We start from the raw sequence: 20,782 nt of genomic DNA, 5'->3' as shown, positions 1-20,782 counted from the left end.
AGGCAGAAGGATTGTTATGAGTTCGAGGCCAGCCTGTACTACAAAGTGAGTTCAAGGCTAACCTGAACCGCATAGTAAGACCCTGTCTCAAAAAAAAAAAAAAACAAAAAAACAAAAAAACCAAATAAACTAACATACAATACACTTTGAGGAAGAAAGGTGGTTCTAGAATGCAGTCCTATACTAGGTCTTTGAAGTTAAATACAAATGCCCAGGGTAACCACTTATCAAGAGGCTACAGGGGGTGGACATGCACATTTGAGTGAAAGATGTTCATGGATATGGGAATTTACTTAGTCTGTTTGGTGTAGACAGTCTAGCCTGTTGAGAAACTATTGTTTTCTGTGCAAACAATATATAGATGGCAGGAAGGCTTATCCTAAAATACCTAGTAATGTTGTTTATTCTCACTGTTGGTGTGCTAGATGTGTCTGTAAGCCACAAACTATATGGTATATGAGCTCTCAAATCCTTTCCTATTTCAAAATGCTGCATAGTTCTTTAAAATATACCTATGTGTTATGGTTTATATTTGGATATCTCCCCAAAGCCTCATGCAGGCAGAGGGCTTTTTCAGAGTTAGCTGACTCTAGAGTATGTGACTGATTTGAAGTGCAATGCTGGCATTAAGGGTGTGAGTGCTGGCCTACTCACTTGGTCTACAGTGGGTAGCCTGCATACAATATAAGGGACAGAGAGAGGCTCGTCCTCTTCTACTTCTTAGCTTGTTGTTTTACTGTCTTCCCTAGTCATAAACAGTCGCCCCTCTGCCATGTGCCACCCTGCCTTGGAGCCAACCAATTACAAACTAAATCTTCTACAAACTGTGAGCTAAATAAATCTTTAACTGTGGATGTTGGGTATTTTGTCTCAGCAATGAGGGAGAAGTCACTAAGACAGTATGTTTTTAAATATGATGAAAATAATTTCTTGCAGCTACTAACAAACTTCTTCACAGAAGGGCTGAAAGGAAGGGACTTCTGGAGCAGTCCTGTCATGGAAGTTGGGGTACACAGTGAAGAGAGAAGAACCCATGGCATTTGTGACTAGTGTCAACAACAAAGTAGGCCCAGGCACAGTGATGGTATGCAGACAGGCCTGTCTCTTTCACCACTTCAAGCACTCCAAAGGAGGTATAGCTCTCTCACTGCACCATTGCCCATGGGACCATGCCTGTCACACCAAATATGCAATATATTGAGGACACTGGCTGACACAGTTCACTAGGGCAAGGTGAGCTTCACAGATGTCACACAGGCTCCATCTCTCTAGGTAAGGAAAGAATGTGAAGCCTAGACTTCTGCTGACATATTTTTACGTGTTTTCAGATATGTTCCCTCGTTTAATCATTACAAAAGCCCTGGGAACTAGGCAAGAAGTAGTTTACATTTATAGGCCTTGTCCCAGAGCAGGAAACCAATGTAGGAATCAGGTGGCTTACAAAAGGGCACTTCATGGCTTCTCTTTGAGGAGGATACTTCCAGGATAATAAAACTCATTAGGATAAACTTTACAATAAATCTAAATGCTTCTTACATTTACACACACACACACACACACACCCTGCACATGCTTAGGGACCTAGAAGGAAAAGCAAGGGAAGAAATGGAATTGAAAATATCTTTTCATAAACCTAGTAACACTAAATTTGAGAAATAAAAAATATTTTTCTAGAAAAAATTTTACTAGAAGATATGAATATAGTAAAGAAATTCAGTAAAGAAAAGGGCTCAAAAAGAAAATTAATGGTACTATATATTACACTGCGCTTTTTTTTTTTTTTTTACCAACATAAAATTTGTATCTCTACATGAAGTTTTTTGGGCATTTTATGGATTCTGCTACACTTGGAAAATAAATTTTATGTTCACAAAGATTTTAAGTAGTCAAACCCTACATTTTGCAAATTAACAATGTAGTTTTAGACAAAATTTTTGAAATTATGTTTTAGAAAATGAATTGCTGGTTCATCACCATAAAATAACTATTTTATTTTATTTTTTTGAGACAATGTCTTACTATGTAGTTCAGGCTGGGATTGAATTCACTTTGTAGCTCCTGCTGACCTTGAACATACAGCAATTCTCTTGCTTCAATTCCCCAACTGCTGAAATTATAGGCATGAGCCATCACATCCTGCTCTTTGCAAGATTTCATTCACCTTTTACCAATTGTTTTTTACCATGTGGATGTCTTTTTTTGGGGTGTGTGGGGGCTGTTGTTTTATAATATGGCAACATATTCACATGTGCAATGTCTGACTTTAATACCTTACAAAGTTTTTTCAGATTATATCATCATAATCAAAATCTGAATAACTTACTGAGTTACTGTATTCTCTTTTAAATAGTTATGTTACTTTATGTAATCATTCTTTTAGTCAAAAAGGCTATAATTTTACTAACATATATAATACTTAAATGATTATAGCTTCTCTCTACTTCTGTTTCTTTAGCTAAATTCCAAAGTATGTTACAAAAATGGACAATTTGTAAGCCTTTTGACATATTCTGCCAAATTACTTCCCCAAAAGTCTTAATACACATTATAAGCAATGAGTGAGGCTTACTCTTATCAATAACCAGCAAAATATTCTGTATCATTTACATTTAGCTAGTAAGTGACAAGTATATACTTACTATGCTAATTTTATATTTTCCTCAAAGAATGAAAACTTCTCTACTATGTTTACTAACTAGCTGAACTTCCTCTTTTGTGAATTGTTACATCCATTATCAATTTATCAATTGACTTCACGTGACTGTACTCAAGTATTTTTTATTTTAAAAGAGAAAAAACAGAAAAATCTAGAAGTGAACGGTCAAAAAAGAAAAAAAGGAAAATGACAATAACAACAACAAACAATAGTAATATAGGATTTCAAAACAAGATGATAGGAATCTAACAGCGGTTGTTACATTGCATATTGTTATCTTCAAAATAGTTGCTCAGATATAGGCATGCAATATTGATCAAATAATATTTTCCCTCTGAGTAGTTTCTTTCCCTTTTACCATATCTATGTAACTTTTGGATCTTATTTACTCTTTCATTTTCTTACAATAGTGCGACAATATGGTGTTTACACATTCAAGTCTGATTTACTTCACTTGTGAGTATGGTTTCTAGCTGCATCTATTTACCTATAAAAGCTTCGAGTTTATTGTTCTTTGTGATTGAGTAATATTTCATTGTATAAAAATACAACATTTTTAAAATTCACTCCTCGGTTGAGCATTTGGATTGCTTCCAAAATCTGGCTATTACAAATTGTACAGCTATAAACATAGGTGCACACTGTGGTATGATGTTGTTATAATCAGGGGTTGTGAGGAGAACAATTATAATCAGGACATAGAATTTATATTATTTTGTGATGGTCACTCAGAGTTAAACACAAAAAGTACAGGAAATCTGTCCACAGCACTGAAGATCCAGAATATTCAGCCAAGGGTCTGGATCCCACAACAATGCCCTGCATGAGTACAGCTGAAGAACTACAGCCCATGACAATGCCTCCCATGAGTCCAACTGGAGGTCTAGAGTTCATAACAATGACTCATTCCAGTCTGTTTATGGATCTGCTTCGAAGGCCGAAAGGTCAGTGGTGGAAGCCAGAAAGTCTATGCCAGTGGGATGAAGGAGCTGTGCCAGTAGGGTTAGGGTTCTACACTGAAGCCAAGAAGTCGTGCTCAAAATAAGGACCAGAGCTGCCCTGAAAAGTACCGCAGCTGTCCTCAGCGACAAGTAGGTTCTGAGCTCCTCTGACAATGAGAATAGCCGAGTATATGCCAGGAAGCCAGTGTGACAAACTTCTCCTGGAGATTAAACAGCACATATCTTCCCTTCCAGAGCTAGGAAGCGATGTTCAATGTAAGAAGCAGAGCTCCCTCAAAGTGAACCACAGCCACTCTCACCGACAAGGTCCTGAGCTCCTCTGATGCTAATGGCCGAATTCAAACAGGGAAGCTAACCATGACAAGCTCCTCCAGGAGAACCAACAGCTGGAAATAGCAACTACTTAGGAGAACCTACAAGGACTAGCTCTTTTCCATGTCTATATTTATGCTGGCAACTTTCCTTGGGTGGGCCATTTACACTGGGCACCATGCTGATTTAATTCAGCTGGTGTTCAGTTGATTACCAATTTTTAATTCATAACAGGTGGTTTCAATTCATCTAGGAAAATACCCAGAAGGGGAGTGAGTAGCTGGATAGAATGGAACCTTTAATCCTAGTTTTTTGAGGAATCTCAACAATGATTTCCACAGTGGGTGTACCAATCTACACTCCTACCAATGATGGAGAAGGGTTCTTTCCCCCCATAGTCCCTCCAGCATTTGTTATTGTTAATTTCTTGATGTTAGCCATTCTTTCTGCAGTGAAATGGAATCTCAATGCTGTTTTAATTTGCATTACTTGAGTGACCAATGATGTTTAACATTTTTTCATGTATTTATTTTCCATTTGTATTTCTTCATCTCAGAAGTGTGTATTCATTTCAGATGCCGATTTTTGGGTTGGGTCATTAAATTTGAGGGACCTGATTTTTTTCAATTCTTTTTAAAAAAATTTTTATTTAAAGAGAAAAAAAAAGCAAAACAGAAAATAGGGTAGAAATAATACAGAATTTCAAAAAAAAATAAGAAATCACTAGTTGATAAATTACATATTGTCTTCTTAGAAATAGTTGTTCAAGTTACAATATTAAAGCATACAAAGTGGACATTCAAACAGTGAAAGTGCAAACAGTTCTGTTCAATGATCCAACAAAAACTTAGTAATATGGTCATCTATCTTACACACGTAAACATACATGTAATTATATCCTTTAGAGCACTTTCTTTCCCTTTCTTTTTTACAATAGCAATTACACATTTTGGGTCTTATTACTTCTACAGTTTTTATTACTTTTTACACTAAAGACACAATATGATATTTACAAATACGATTCTTATTTATTTCATTTATGCGGATAGTCTCCAGTTGCCTCCATTGACCTATAAACTTCATGTGATTTTAAAACAAATCTATATGAACATTTTATAAAATTGAAATGTTAACATTTTAAGTTTTACCTGGATAGTTTTGCTGTTCTTTTCCTTTGATTTTGGGTTTGCTTTTGTACTGGCCTCTACACTTCCAGTCTTTTTGAGACAGCATCTCATTATTTGCTTGAATTTGTGATCCTCCTGCCTCAGCTACCCAGAGTATTAAGATTATAGGTGTGTACCACCACTCCCAGTTTCTTTTGTGATTCTTTAAAAGGTTCTTGGACCACCTTTCTCTCTCCTGCTTCCTTTCTTCTCCACCCCTGTGGTTTTAATATTACTCACACTGAGAGACATTACCTGTTGGTCATCAGGAGTCCATATGCCACATGTGATTTGACTTTCCAAGTTGATCTCAGATGACCAGTGTCTTTGTCCACTGACAGAACCAACCAGGACAAACCCATTGCGATATGAAATAAGTGCTTGAGTCCCATCGTGGCTCCAAGTGAAATCACTCACCTTCAAGACATATAAGAAGAGGGGTCAGTTTATAATCTGAAAGGGAAAACACTTTTATCAAAGCCTATAGTCATTATGTTAGCCTTTTGGCTAAGATAAGGATGTCCTAAAGAAAACAATATACAAGGCATTTGAAAAACTACAGTAAAAATGACTGCAATGAAATACAATGTCAGCACTATTATACATGCTTTGTGAATTTACAAAGCCCATAACAACATCTATGGAAGTATTATCTCCTCATTTATAGAGAAAACTAAAGCACAGAGAAGGGTCTAACTGACTTATTCTTAGTCACAGTGGGGTGAGTGGCAGAACCAAGAATGATTCTAGGATGTCTGGCTTGAGGGTCATTTTTTAAACACTGTTTTTACAGTCTCTTAATTATTACAATTATCAACAGGTTCTTCATTAATATCTGTTAGTCACTTATCAAAGTAGTAAAGCTCTAATTTCTGATTATATTTCTTTTCAGTCTGGCTAACAATATTCTCTAGATCAAAACAAAAGAACATGTGCTTTTACTGAATCTATTCAAATGAGCATTTTTGTCCTTTTACTCTATTTTGCTAAATTATTTCTAAGGATTTCCCAATACTATACCATCTTTGTATACCTGTGGATAATGTGGACTACTATATAAATAATTAAGGCTAGGCTGGGGGTGTATACCTCAGCGGTAGAGTACTTGCCTGACATTTGCAAGACTGGGTTTAATCCCTACTGCTGCAAAAAGTTTAAAAAAAAAAAAAAGCTACACATTTGTTTCACATTACCTGTTTAACCATGTCTTACAGATTCTGATATATGTTTTCATGATCACTCATAGCTAGTATTTTATAAATGTCAATTAAATGTATTCTTACCAAGAGCTATTTAACTATAATTTTCCAAACATGCATAGGTTTCCTGAATTTCTCTTTTGCTGTTAGCATCTAATACAGTCACATTGTGTTCAGAGATTCAGGGCATACAATCATGATACTCGCTGTTGCAAATCTGCTGTGGTTTTACTTATGTCTAGATTGGGGATTGCCTGTCATCTATCTTTATATATCACACAAACCAAGAATGGTTTTAAGTGGGTAAGAGAAAATATCTATAGCAGAACAGTATGTTGTTAGTCATAAAATTGCAGCACATTTTAATGTTTATAAAGTTTATCTGATCAAGTTTTTTGAAATTTGTTTTCTCTTCCACCATAGTATACACATTAACATACCTGATTTTGGCTCCTGATCCACAAAACATAAAATATTCATTATCTGCCTCTTTATAAAAAAGGTTTGCAGAATCTTATCCAGGAACATGATCTATTTTTGTTAAGCGGGAAAATGCATATTCTCTAATCAGTAGATATAGAATCTATATACATTTTTGGGTCAACTTTGTTAACTGCATTGCTCAATTCTTTTATATCCTGCTGCTTAATATTGAAGTGTAAGTAAGTCAATAGATTTATCAACTTTTTCTTTCAGTTTTATTCATTTCTTTAAAATATTTTGAAGGTATTTTAATAAAAGCATATGTATTAAAATATACTATTTACTACTGTCTGGTAAGTGAAAAATTTGTCTTTATAATACTAATAAAGCTGTAAAAGCTTCATTTTTTCTTTGACATTTACCAGATGTATCTTTTCTATACTTTTATTTTAAATTTGTACATGTCCTTAAGTTTGTTGTTTTTTGTTTTGGTTTGGTTTTTGAGATAGACTATGTAGTCCAGGCTGACCTTGAACTCACTATGTAGCCCTGGCTGACCTCAAATTCTTGGCAATCCTGCTTTAGCCTCCTGGTTGCTGAAAATACAGGCATGTGTCACCACACTCGGCTGTCCTTAAATTTTAAATATGATTCTTAACAGTCTGTATCCAGGTGCTGAGGATACAGCTCAGCAACACAGTGCCTGCCTTGAAAGTGCAAGATTCTGAGTTTCATTCTCAGTTAAAAAAAAAAGCCTATATCCAGATTTTCAAAAATACATTAAGCTTTGTAATTTTATTGGTGAATTTAGCCCATTTATATGTATTCTAATAATGGTTTATATGTATTCTAATAATAATTTAGGGAATTCTATTTCTACTAGCTTAACTTTTTACTTTATATTACTATCTATAAGTCACTTATAAATGAAAATATTCAACTTTCTCTAAATCAGAGATATTGCTAGGCATATCACATTTCAAGAAATAAAGAAATTAACAAACAGCAAAAGGGCTTAAACTTTTTGGCTGTTTTCCCGACAGGCGCTAAGGATTTATGCTGAGTGATCCGCAAAGTCTCCATACTGACAATGATACGACCTTGTGAGATACCTCTGGAATAGCTGCTCTGTTACCGAAAAAAGTTTGCGCAGGTACACTCAGAACCTTGACTTCATTTATTATTATGCTATCTACTTTATCTTAACAACTCAGAATAGCATTTTTTTTTTTCTCGGAGACAACAAATTACATTCTGGAATAAAATTTAAAAGTTCTTTCATTTCTCAAAAATATGCTATTATTTATATTCACTAAAACTATGTATCTTAGACTTGAACTAAAAGGACAAACAGTAATACAGCACTAGAACATATATCCAATTAAAAAATGCTTTTTGATGATATCAGTAATCAAATCAGTTGTCCCATATTTACGTCCTTAAACATTTGGTACCAGTGATTGTGTCAGGTTTTTTGGCGCAGTTGAGAGACACAGACAGAAAAGCCTTTATTGCCGGTACAGAAGGGCTTGGTAGACTGCAAGGACTCCCAAAAGAGACAAAACCAGGAGTTGCTTTTATGTGATTGGGATGCAGTGGAGACTATTTGAGTGGACAGGTCAATGCCTCGGGAGAGGACTGGAAGACCTATTGCACGCGTGTGAAAGGGAAGGGGGAAGATTAATCTGAGACTAGAAGAAAAACATGGAAGTCAGTGTAGGTGAGATACCCTGTTGTTCTGGGGCTTGGTGCCATGTTAAGCAGGCATCATGTTGAGCCGGACAGATTCCCATACAAGTGGAACTCATCAGATTTAACTCACAAGCTCGCACTTGCCAGGCAGGCACTACGCCACAGAGTGGTATCCTCAGCCCATATTTATCATCTCTTTGTGATAAAAATACTCAAAATCTTTTCTTTTAGCATTGCAAAATATACAGTACTTTATTATCATTTGTAGTCACTCTATTGTACAGTAACACACCAGAGGCAAACTACCCTGACCTGGTGGGAGCTTTGGAGCTGCAAGGCACATTAGCAGCAGCTTTCTCCAAGCAAGGAGGTGAGGAACTAGCATGGGAAGAACTCCCATAAAACAGTCCTTTCCAAATGGATGCACCCATAGAAGTTTGTTTTTCCTGGAGATGGTGATAAGAAAACTTTGGTAAAAAACCAAGTTTATGGATGATCTTGAAGATCAGTCATGAGACTGATCAGTCATGAGCCTCCAGGGTCCGAAGCTGCCCTACCTAGTTACCAGGATGTTTTGCTGCTGATAGCACAATTTAGAATGCAGTATAAAGTTGCAAAAAGCACAGAATCGACACAAAGAAGCTGAAACTGTACAGTACGCTGAAATAGAAGATCACCTACCAAAGCTTAAACTTGAAAATCCAAAATTAAGTTACAATAAAAAAAAAACAAAAGAAAACAAACAGCTTCAGAAAAACCTGATAATTGCATATTTGTTGCAAGAAGCACATGGTCAACATAAAGAGGCTGAAAGAAGTGCTGAGTATGAAACTGAAAATTCCAAATTAGAAATTCTAATAGAAAAAGAAACAGGAAAATCAACAGCTTCCAAAAAATCTGTTGAGTACAAACATGGAGTTATTGTTTCTGAAAAATACAGAAAAGAAATGTTTAAAACTACAGAATGATAAAAAGAAGATGGAACAAGAAGTAGTAATCCTCAAATGTCACACAGCAAAGAATGTGATAGAATGTGGCAAAGTACAACAATATAAACAGATTGAAGAAAGAGCAAGACAAGACTTAGGAGAAAAATTAAAACAAGTCAATCAGACTTTATACACACAAGCAGAAATAAGTCAGATGAAAGTAAAAATTAAATGTCTGGGAACAGCTATCTGAAATGAAGTCTCAAGAAAAGTCAAACAAAATACTACTGAACATGTATCAGAAAACCTGTCTAGAGGGTTCCAAATTACAAGATCATTGTCAAATCAACTAAAGATGGCCAATGAGAAGCTAGAAGTGGCTGTTAAGAGAACCTCTCATGGAGAAATGGGAGAACAGACCTTTACTGGGCACTCATAGTGCATGGCCCTGCCTTTGAGCATCCTTATGCTGGGCTCATAATAGTAGTTTGGTTCTCAACCAGGGATTTATTCACTGGAGCAAGGCCATACTCATAAGTGAAATAAATCAGATTCGTACGTATAAATATCATATTGTCTCCCTAGTGTAAAAAACTGAAAGAGTAAATAAGATCCAAAATATACAACAGATTAAAGGGAAAGGGAAATAAACTGCTCAAAAGGAAAGAACTGAGATAGGGAAAAGGAGAAAAGAAAGAAGGGAAAAGACATATATATATATATATATACACACACACATATATATATAAATTATATTACTAATCTCTATTAGTTCATCAAAAATAGTTTGTGCTTTTATTGATCATTTTTTCATGCCTATATTTTGTAATCTGAACAACCACTTTGAGGATAACAATATACAATATAGTAACCAGTGTTAATCTCCTTGGTTTTTTTTTTTTTTTAACTTATTTAAAAGGAAAAAGAGAAAAAACAAAAACAAAACAAAGCAGTGTAAGGGTACAAGTAATACAGAACTACAAAAAAAAAAGGAGTAAGAAATCACCAGTTAATAGATTACACATTATCGTCTTAGAGATAGTTGCTCAAGTCACAGTATCAAAGCATACAAAGTGAACATTCAAACAGAGAGACTGCAAACAGTTGTGTTCAATGATCCAACCAAAAACATTAATATGGTCAGCTATTTAACACCCCTAAACACACTTGCAGTTGTATCCTTTAGAGCACTTTTTTTCCCTCTCTTTTTTACAACAAAATTTACACATTTTGGGTTTTATTACTCCTTAGTTCTTATTACTTTTTTTTTTGGAAGAGAATAAAGTCAAATATGGCAAAACAAAGCTGTCAGTCAAAACCAAGGATAGACATAGTACATGATGTAAGAACAGAGTACAAGATTATCAACAGTGGTTACCATAATGTCTCTTGTTTCCTTAAAAAGAATTGTCTATCTCATTAGGTATTATAAAGTTGAACAAAACAGTAGAGAACAAGACCAATAAAACTAAAACATTGTAAACATTACAGGACTTCCAAAGGAGATAATAGTCAAACCAGAGTGGGCATCTTAGTGAATCTTATTGCCTTCAAAGTAGTTGCCTATACTCCAAACTTGATACTATCATACAGACTGGAACAGAGTCTAATCAGTCAAAACAAGATAGTGGGAATATTACAGGACTTCAAAACAAGTTAATAGGAAATCAAAAAAAGTTACTATAATATATCCTGCTAATTTTTAAAATTTTTCCCCTTAATTAAAAAAACCATAAAAAATAACTAAATAATTTTTTTAATGAATAAGGGAGAGATTGAGATAAAAGAGGACGTAACAACATAACAATACAGGTCAAAGCATGACTGTTTCAGCAACCTAGTACTTCACCACCAAATAACCCGATTTAATAGTAGTTACCATAGTGTCTCTTTTTCCTTGAAATATTTGAATATAACTTCATATACTATAGCTTCAAATATTTCTATATCAAGAAGCCCAGAATAAAGCCTTTCCAATTGATAAGTGAAAACTTTATAAGGCTTCAAGGCCACATAATGGGGAATTATGATTACCACATACTTTTATATATTTGAATCATTACTTACATTAGGGAAACTATTCGGTATTGACACATGCGAGATTGATTTATTTCACTTATGAGTATGGTCTCAAGCTGCGCCCATTAATCTCCTTGTTTTGAAATTCTGTATCATTGTTTTTTTTTATTTTAAAATTTAAACACACACACATATAACGAGACTTTTTACTACTAGCTATAACTTAGGACCCACTGACTAAACTTTCCTTTTCTTTCTCTGTCTCCTACTCTCCCCAGCCTCCGATAACTTCTGCTTTACTTACAACTTTTTTTGTTTGCTTGCTTTTTTAATCTTTTTGAAACAGGGTCTCACCATGTAGTTCAGGCTGGCCTTGAGCTAATTTATGTAGCTCAAGTGGCCTGGAACTTGCAGCAATCCTACTACCTCAGCTTCCCAAATGCTAAGATTACATGTACCACCATGCCTGGCTTCAACTTTTAAATAATGAATTTTTTAGCTTGTAAATGAGGGAGATCATGCAGTGCTTTTCTTCCTGCACCTGATTTGTTTCAGTTACTAAACTGAGATCCAGTTCCATCCATGCTGTTGCAAATGACAGAATTTTATCCTTTTTATGACTGGATGGTATTCCTTGTGTGTGTATCACACTTTATTAATCTAGTCATCAGCCTTTGGACACTTGCTTCTGTTTTTTGGCTACTGTCAATAATGCTATATTGGGGCTGGGGATTTAGCTCAGCGGCATAAGCATCTGCCTTAAAAGTATGCGGTCATGAGTTTGATCCCTGATACTGATAAAAACAAAAAAGACAAAAAAAATGCTATATTAAATATGGAAGTGCAGATGTGTTTCTGACACACTAATTTCATTTCCTTGTGAATATATACTCAGTAATGAGATTGGTCAGCTGGTAGTTTCATTTTAGTTTCTGAGGAACTTCCATCCTATTTTGGTACAACTATGGTTGTACTAATTTGCATTCCCACCAACAGTATGTAATGGGTTTCTTTTTTCTAAAGCTTGCTACCTTTTATCTTCTTGATCATAAATATTCAAACTTGAGAAAGGCAGTATTGATATTTATTTTGTTACAACCAATTATACTATATAGTTTGAAAGAACATTCATTGTGGGTTTTGCCATTGACAATTAATGAAAACTGAGAACTGTTTCCTATACCTATTAGTCATTCATATGTGTTCTTTTGAGCAATATCTACAGTACTAAGGTCTAATGCCAATTTTAACTTAAGTGTTTGGATATTTTTTTCTATTGATGAACTGAAAATACATTTCTGGACATTAATTTGGTTGGACGTAGGATTTGCAAATATTTTCTCCCATTCTGTGGTTGTCTCTTCCTCTCTTACCTTCCTAATATGTAATACTACATGTAATACTATGAGTCTATTTTTGTTCGTTTGCTCTACTTTAGCAATCTTCTAAAAAGACAAAAATGAAACAGAAGTAATTTCACAGAAAATAGGTCATGCAGAATGTTTATATGAAGTGATTAGGCTTATTAGGTCAGAATGAAGTGATAAGAATACATCACAACTGGAAAAACAAAATAGGAAGCCAAGTGCCAAATGCTGGAGGCAGGAGACAGCAGAAACTCCCCTTCTTTTGGTTGTTTTTAGCTGCAGAGGGTTGCAATGCTCTTGCTTTACTAAAGAGAGCTCTCAGATGTGGAGTAACTGAAGCTGAGCAGCGGCTCCATCACACTGTTGCCCAAGGCAGCTTTTTATGAGACTGTCTCAGAATGTGTATGCCGGCACAGCCTTCCTCAGTGACTAACACTATAAAACAACGTGTGTACTGTTTCAGACTCATTTTTGAAATGAAGGACTCCTAATCACTTCCTGAAAAAAATTGTTATGGCATCATTTAGCATTTGCCAAATACCTGATTTACTTTATGACAATGAAAGGCATGCATCACCTGTGGTTTCTTCTAAAAAAGTGGTACTTTTTGCTGAGATGCCTTATAAGGCACAGAACTTTTGTTTCTTTCTTTCTTTTTTTTTTTTTTTTTTTTTTTTGTGGTACTGGAGATCAAACTCATGACCTTGCACTTGCCAGGCAGGCGCTTATGCTGCTGAGCTAAATCCCTGGCCCAGAACTTTTCTTTCTTCCAGATATTTTCCAAGCGAGCACAGCCTCCACTGCCTTGATCAGGATTCCAACCTCACCTGTGTGTGTTGTCTTTTACTCTGATACTCTCTGATTCTAACATAATTAAAAGCAACCAAACTGTACTCCCTCTAAACCACTGTATTATAGTGATGCAGCTACTCTATGGGTCCTCAGATTTGAAGAATCAAATTTTAAAAAGTAAAATTAGCTAAATTGGGATCAGGTCACAAAACACAGAGATTCCTTAGTGAAATCTGGCAGGCACGAGTACTTCTGAGGCTCAGGATACTGCTTGATGTTCTGTGGCCCACACTAGCTCATTTGTCTCCAGGGATGCATTCAGACTACCTTTCTTGTTTCTGGCATGTTTGTGTGCTTCAAACTCCACGGAAAGAAACATGGAAGGATATGACAGGTGGTGACACACACACAACTGCCCTATGGAGATGACAGCGATCACCTGCTTTGAGAAGTTGCTGCCTGGAGAAAACCATGTGGCAGTGGCACTGTTTGATTCGTGGAACAGGTCTCTCAAACAACAATAAAGTTTAAACATTTCTCTATATGCTAGGAATATGTGGCATTTCTGCCAAAGAGAAAATAGTGGGGCTTTTTTGGCCTGGGAATATGATAGCATACTGGAGCATTTTGAATTCAATCCGAGGTTTGAGCTCTGGGAATATGATAGTATATTGGAGCATTTTAGACTCCAATCAAGATTTGAGCTCTGGCTTTGCTACCCAAGAATCTCGATGGGCAAATTACTAAATGTCCCTGACCTGGATCTTTCTCTTCTACTATTAAAACATCTTAAGAATAAGGATCCTATGGAGATTGAGAGAAATAACAAATGAAAAAAGCCAAGCATATAGTTGGTATGTATCCTAACTCCCATCTTTCTTTTTCTGAGTAATGGTTTAAACTGCTCTTTCAATCCTAAACCTGAAGACAAGTCTCACCCATGATAGGCCTTACTAGGGAAAAGAATCTTACCTGCTTGATGTTCTGTGGCTAGAGAGTTACAGTATGTTAAAAACCCTCTAGGAAACCTCAAGGGAAGTGTCTGTTTCTCAGAAAACCATGAAAAGTTGCCATCTCTATTCTGGGAAAATTGTTTTTGAGACTATATGGCTACTGTTTCAAGGCAGATGGGTTCTGCATTAGAGGGTTATGAGGTAGGAGTACCACAAAATATTGTAGACACTATAGTAATGTATGATGACAGGGGCTACATACAGACAGAGGGATAAGCACTTTTAATGTACGTTCTCATTAAATCTTTACAGTGATCCTCTGAGACAAAGGAAATTATTCCTTATGACAGATGAGAAAACCCAGGCATGCAAAACTGAAATACCTCCAACTCAGAAGTCATAGAATGAGATTTCTACACTATGCTGTCTGACTTCAAAGCTCCTGCTCAATCACTCTTAAAAAATGATCTGAACATGTGATGGTTATGGAGATTTCCATAATTGCAGCTCTCCTTCAAAAAGATGTTATTTCCTAATTTTCTCATCCCAGGTGTGCTTTATCAGAACCAGTCAATATTGTTGTTTACTTACTAAATAAATACACAAAAAATGTTCTGTTTTCACAGAGAGGTAGTTTTTTTCTTTTGTGATGACATTTTACAGAAATCTTCAGCCAAGTAATACTCTCTGGCAATAGTATCTTCATTTTTTTTTTTTTTTTTTTGGTCTTTTTCTTTTTTATCGGTACCGGGGATTGAACTCACAACTGCCTGCTTGCAAGGCAGGCGCTTATGCCGCTGAGCTAAACCCTCAGCCCCATATCTTCATTTCTAGCAATTTTATGTCACTCTACTGGTCAGCAGCTTTCAAATTGGGGAAACTTAGTTAAGCAACAGGCAAGAGAGGAGGATAAGAATCCTGTCTTTTGAAAATGTATAGCAAGATACTTACAGGGGAATCGTTCTGAGTTAAAAGTAAACAAAAGAACAAACAAACAAAGCTTCATCCCTTGAGGACTCAGGTTCTCAATCATTGTTCTGTCAAATTCACATGTGAAAACTGTCTGCCTCAACAAATGTCCCTAAGCACATGAGGAGTGCCAGGCAGCCCCTCCATACATATTCAAGGCGGAGGAGCTGTATCACAAGCCAGAACAATCCATGGAGCACCTGTCTTCCTCAGAGCAGAGACAAATTGCATCAGAAAGGAAGAGTAGACCCTGACAACAGATGCCCATATTAATTAAAACCGATATAAATGATTATTAAAAACTCTTATTTTGTGAGTAGGCTGTGAAAAATAAACATATTGAGCTCTCAGTGAGAGAAGCATAAAGATCACAACACAGGGAAAATACCTTCTAAAAGGGAGCAAAAAAGTGATATGCTGAAGCATTTCAGAGGATCCAAATTTAGCATGTAAGCACAACACTGAATTGTAAAAAAATGATTCACAGATCACTTATAGCTTAGAGAGTTCTCACAACAGCAGCCTGGTAGAAGAGGAGGTATGATTTCACACCCTTATCGAGTGACTCAAGCTGAATGAAAGAAAAGGATCTAATATTATTTATTTTTCTTCCACTTTGCTCACAAAAGTTTCAGTGCTATGCAATGCTAATGCCTGTGCTCTAGGACAGTCTACCTGGTATACTTTCATTGCAAGAGGCTTGCTGCCTACTCACCTGAGCCCCTCGATCGTTGACCAGTTCTACAGACCATCTGCCTTCGTACTGAATCCACACGAATATTCCTCCATCTGCATCACATGTGGCCAGTTTCTGGTATGGCTCATTCCACCTCACCAGCACAACCTGGAAAACCACAGGGTCAGGATTATTTTCTCAAAACATTCAGACTCTATAACCATAGCTGGAATTTAGCTCAGTGGCTGCCTGGCAAGCATGAGGTTGTGAGTTCAATACCCGGTACAAAAAAAAAAGAATTCTCATTAAACAAGACAGACTCTATAACCAACTAGAATGCATTAGTCACAGAAAAACACTCCAGGAGAATGTAGGGGATTAGTGAAGGGTGGATCCAGACACATCTGATATGGCTTCCTGGAAAATAGCAGACACCTAAGCAAAGACAAGGCAGGAGGACTATGTATAAACAGGAGGACTGCTGTATAAACAGAGAACCTAGTAAAGTATCCTGCTTTTCAAAGACATGCGAAACTTCCTCATCTGCCAGTCTTATATTGTAGAAAAATAATTTTCACAGAATTCATTATGTTTGTAAATGATGGTATCATTTATTTAGTACTGAAAAAAGAACAGGTTTCATTCCACTTTCTGACAAAAGTGAACATTTCTTTGTGTTTCCTGGAATTCCTTATTTCTAAATAGTTCAGCATCTAAACACAGACAATATGGAAGAGACAAGGAAGGTTCAAGATGTTTTAAGATTTACCACACAGGAGATCGGAAGAAACGATAAAGGCTCAAATTTTGCAAAAGAACTTAGTAAATTTAGAAAATTTTGAATCTAGACAAATCATTTTCATCTCTTCTCACTCACTAATCAAAAAGGTAGAAAGACTGGCACAAGTTTTGAGATTAAGTAAATGCTGACAAATCTGAGTTTGGCCTTCACAAAGCCCAGTAAAATCTGTAAGGTAATGAAGGTTTGGATTGGTCCCAGGAGGCCATGGACCTCAAAACCAACACAGTACTTCAAAGTTGACCATGATGAGTGTTCTCTCAGGCTGGCCTATCCTGATGACAAAAGATGAACTGATTTAGACATTCAGTACACATTTATTTCATTGATGCTATGTGGTTAACATTGAGTTGGATGACAGGAGCCACTCCTACTGCCCTCAGTAAGTTAGAAGTCAAACTGGGAAGCCAGAATACCCATGAATATATGTAAATCACTGATGAGTGTTAGTGACAATCAACAGGAATACTCCTGCTACTAAGATAAGAGCTCTGTCTACTTAGCACTCTGTGCCTAATAAATTCATTATAAGCGCTGTGAACATGCGACATCAGTATAAACAGTTTTCAGATTCTAATTTAAGATTTTCAAATAGAAGCTAAGTCTTAGTACTGGTGGTGAAGGACCCCCACAATTATACTCAAGTCAATTTAGTAAATTTCTTTCAGTTCCAACAGTGACTTGGCTCAACCATTATCATCCACAAATGTGCACACAGCTGTAATTTGCTCTTTGTAGACAAACATTAATCACTGAAGCCACAACCATTAATACTTCAAAATGGCTACTATGCAATGCAATATAAAAATACGAATGCAATATTTACAACTGACCTGCTCTAAAATTACAATTTCTGTAGGTTAATGCATTAAGCATGTGCCTACTATGAATCTGTAAAATAGCATTGATGACAAGGTGTTCTATTTCAGGGGACAAAAGTTAGTTTACATTGTTCTGTATGTTTTGTGTTTATTATCCACTGCCATGTAGAACTGCACATTTAACATCAACAAAATCCCTCTTCTTCATGAAAACAGCCTGCATAGCCAGAGCATGATACAACACAAAACAGCAGAGTTGAAAAAGTATTTTTAAATTATTTCTAACATTAAAGATTTCTTAGTCTTGTGACAATGCAGTTGTTGTTGCTGGGTAAATTAAATATTCATGGGTTCAATTTCATCTTTTTGTAATTCTAAATCAGTTGAGATGTAGTAGTAACAGGAAATGTGGTCCCCATTCACATATTTCTTCACTGGGAGTTCTAACTAGATTAACAGAGTAGGAGGTAATGCCCCTAGAGACAGATGTCTTTTCGATAATTTTTGGTTTAAAAATGAAGTGAAATTGCTAATGTTGCTTCTCTCAACTAATGTTCATTCTCATTCCTCCCTGGTCTATAGTTCACAGCTGCCGCCTTATCTCCCAGCAGCTTATTTCCTGTTCTCTAAATCCTTCCAGTCTATTTGGCAATGTTAGTACATACCCAAGTGTTGAGGAATCACAGCTAGGGGGCCGGCTGGATTTTTAGTTGCCTGAATTATGTGGCTGGATGCTGTGGATCTACCCAGGCATCCTAAGGCACAGCTTTTCTGACTTTTTAGAGGAAAATGGGACTCGAGTTTGGTCTGGGTCTCAAAGAACTTCTGTGTTGGGGTGTTAGCTGAAGTATGTGCATGTCTACTAAAAAGACAGAAGATGGGCTAAGTTTTGATGTATGTCTTTGACTATTAAAATAAATACCAACTTGTCACCACCTTTTTTTTAAAATGGGAATCAAACTCAGGACCTTGTGCTTGCCAGGCAGGCACTTATGCCACTGAGCTATATCCATGACCCCTACTCTATCGTTTTTATAGTGTTACTGTTAACAATAATTACTGAAACCTATTAAGGATAGGGAAACCTACAATAAAAACATTGGCAGGACTGCCAAAAATCATATTTGGGTTATAACCTCAGGTCCCAAGGAAAGTCACTTACTTCCTGTACCTAAAACCACCTTTAAGGAGAACAAACAAGTGTCAGTTTGTTTTCTTTGCTTTGTTTTTTGAGATAGGGTTCTCACTATGTAGTAGGTTGGCTTTGAACTTGCTATGTTGCCCCAGTAGATTTGAAGTTGCAGTAATCCGCCTCAGCTTCCCAAGGGCTGGGATTACCAGTGTGTGCCATCACATCTGGTCATTTGGCTCATATTAAGGATGTTCCTGGCTACTGTGTTGTTTCTTCCATAGTACTTTGCTTTCAAGCTATAGAATGCACTTTTTTCCCCTTTTACTTGGCCCAAATTCACTGTGCAGAGCATGTTTCCTTTTCTTCCTTTAAATATAAAACCTCATCACCTTTTGCTCTTATCTTGACCAATTCTTTATTTAGGATAGCAAGAACCTAGAAAATACTCCTATAAGGAGAATTCAACACCTCCAAATCCTGCAGTGTATCTTGTTGAGCCAGTCAAGTGTAGGTAAGATTCTTTGGGTACAGTTTATTTCTAAAATCTATGGCTAGTGTTTTTCCCACTCTGCACCAGGAAAGTTCCAATCCCCTTTTTATCCTGTTTCTCCTCAGGATGATTTTTTTATTCTTTGGAAGGTTCAAATTCTTTTAGTTACTAGGAGAGTCACAGAATTAAAGGGTGATAAAAATCAATGGAACCTGGGGAACTCAGGAAGTTTTCTCATGGCAGCAAGCATACTTCTATATGTGTCCCACCGGGTGGGAGAAGGGAGGGAAGCACATGGCTTCTGTGTTTTTCCCAGCTGGTAAGAGACCCATTGGTTCACCTCAAATTTATTTCCTTTTTCTTTCTTCTCTCTCTTCTTTTTTTGTCACTCACTGCAGGTCAGTAAACAGCTGCCAGAGGTCCTGTTAATAACCCAGTTGCAAAACAGATTATTTAGGCTCCATGTATATGACCGAAAGTTTAGTACTATGTCTTTTTGACCTCACATTTCTATTCTCTCTGATACTTTGCTGAGTTCTCCCTCTCTTGGGAAAAATTTCTACTGGTAATTTGGTCTCCTGCTTGAATAGCCACCTACCAGTTTACTCTGTTAGTGCTGTAAGTCTCATCTGCACTTTTCCCCTGGATGGCCTTTTATCTCTGGGTATCCTTACTGAGTTGCTTTCTCAGGGTCTTGTTTGGTCCCAGTCAACCTGTCTGCCATGAGTGGTAGCCGTTTTGGTCCCTCCCATGAACTGCTCACAAGATTCTTCCATGTTTATTAGTCATTTTGGTTGGTCTCCTGGCTGCTTCTCTATCCTTTTTTTTTTTTTTTTTTTAACTGACCTCATAGACACCAGGAATTCTCACTTTTGTAGAAAGGAGCAAGCCCTTGATTTTGGGAAATGTGGGCTTCCTTCCCCTCTTCTCTTCTAAATTGGGTTAGATCATTTTCCCGCTTTTCTAACAGAAATGTAGGTAATTTTGAAAGAATTATGTGACTGATGGCCTGAGCAGAACAAAGGAACAGCCAGTAAAGGTAAAATCATCAGCTGTGAGTTAAGAAGCAGAGTAATAGCTTTGCACTTCTTCGCACAGGAACAGAAAGAAAAATTTATGGTCATTTAAAAAAATGCAGTCCTCTCACTGGCAGAGTTGGAAAGCCAGCCTGTTTTCTTAGTCCTAAAGCCAACCTAAGATTACCTCCACCTGGAGTTAGTTCTCTACTATCAGTTGCTCTTTCCATTCTATTTAATTTTGCTTTTGAGTATAACAACTGTGACCTCAAACTGGTTTTGTGTTTATGTCCATGTGGAGAACCGCTCAGACTGCTTCAAAGCTCAGGGGCACGTTAGGACACCTGAGGATGTGACCCCCCCGCCCTTGTCTAGCACAGGCGCACAGTGGGATACAGTATGTAACCAG

The 20,782-nt window shown here is 36.6% G+C and overlaps 1 protein-coding gene across 3 annotated transcripts in view; it reads right to left on the bottom strand.

Moving 5' to 3' along the window:
- The window catches only part of Tulp4 (TUB like protein 4), a 199,148-nt gene that overhangs the window by 73,204 nt on the left and 105,162 nt on the right, over positions 1 to 20,782 (bottom strand). For all 3 annotated transcript variants that reach the window (XM_003468440.5, XM_063232955.1, XM_013151089.3), the window contains exons 2-3: positions 16,155 to 16,283; positions 5,352 to 5,513 (exon numbers count right to left, since the gene is read on the bottom strand). In XM_003468440.5, coding sequence (XP_003468488.1) covers positions 5,352 to 5,513; positions 16,155 to 16,283 — 291 coding nt within the window. The remainder of the gene's footprint in view (positions 1 to 5,351; positions 5,514 to 16,154; positions 16,284 to 20,782) is intronic.

The sequence above is a fragment of the Cavia porcellus genome, unplaced genomic scaffold (assembly GCF_034190915.1).
Source record: "Cavia porcellus strain 051 isolate PalLab524CR breed Dunkin Hartley unplaced genomic scaffold, mCavPor4.1 scaffold_22, whole genome shotgun sequence".
NCBI classification, from domain to species: Eukaryota; Metazoa; Chordata; class Mammalia; order Rodentia; family Caviidae; genus Cavia; species Cavia porcellus.
Note: the sequence above shows the minus strand (reverse complement) of the source record. Positions and strands in the feature narration are given on the sequence as shown.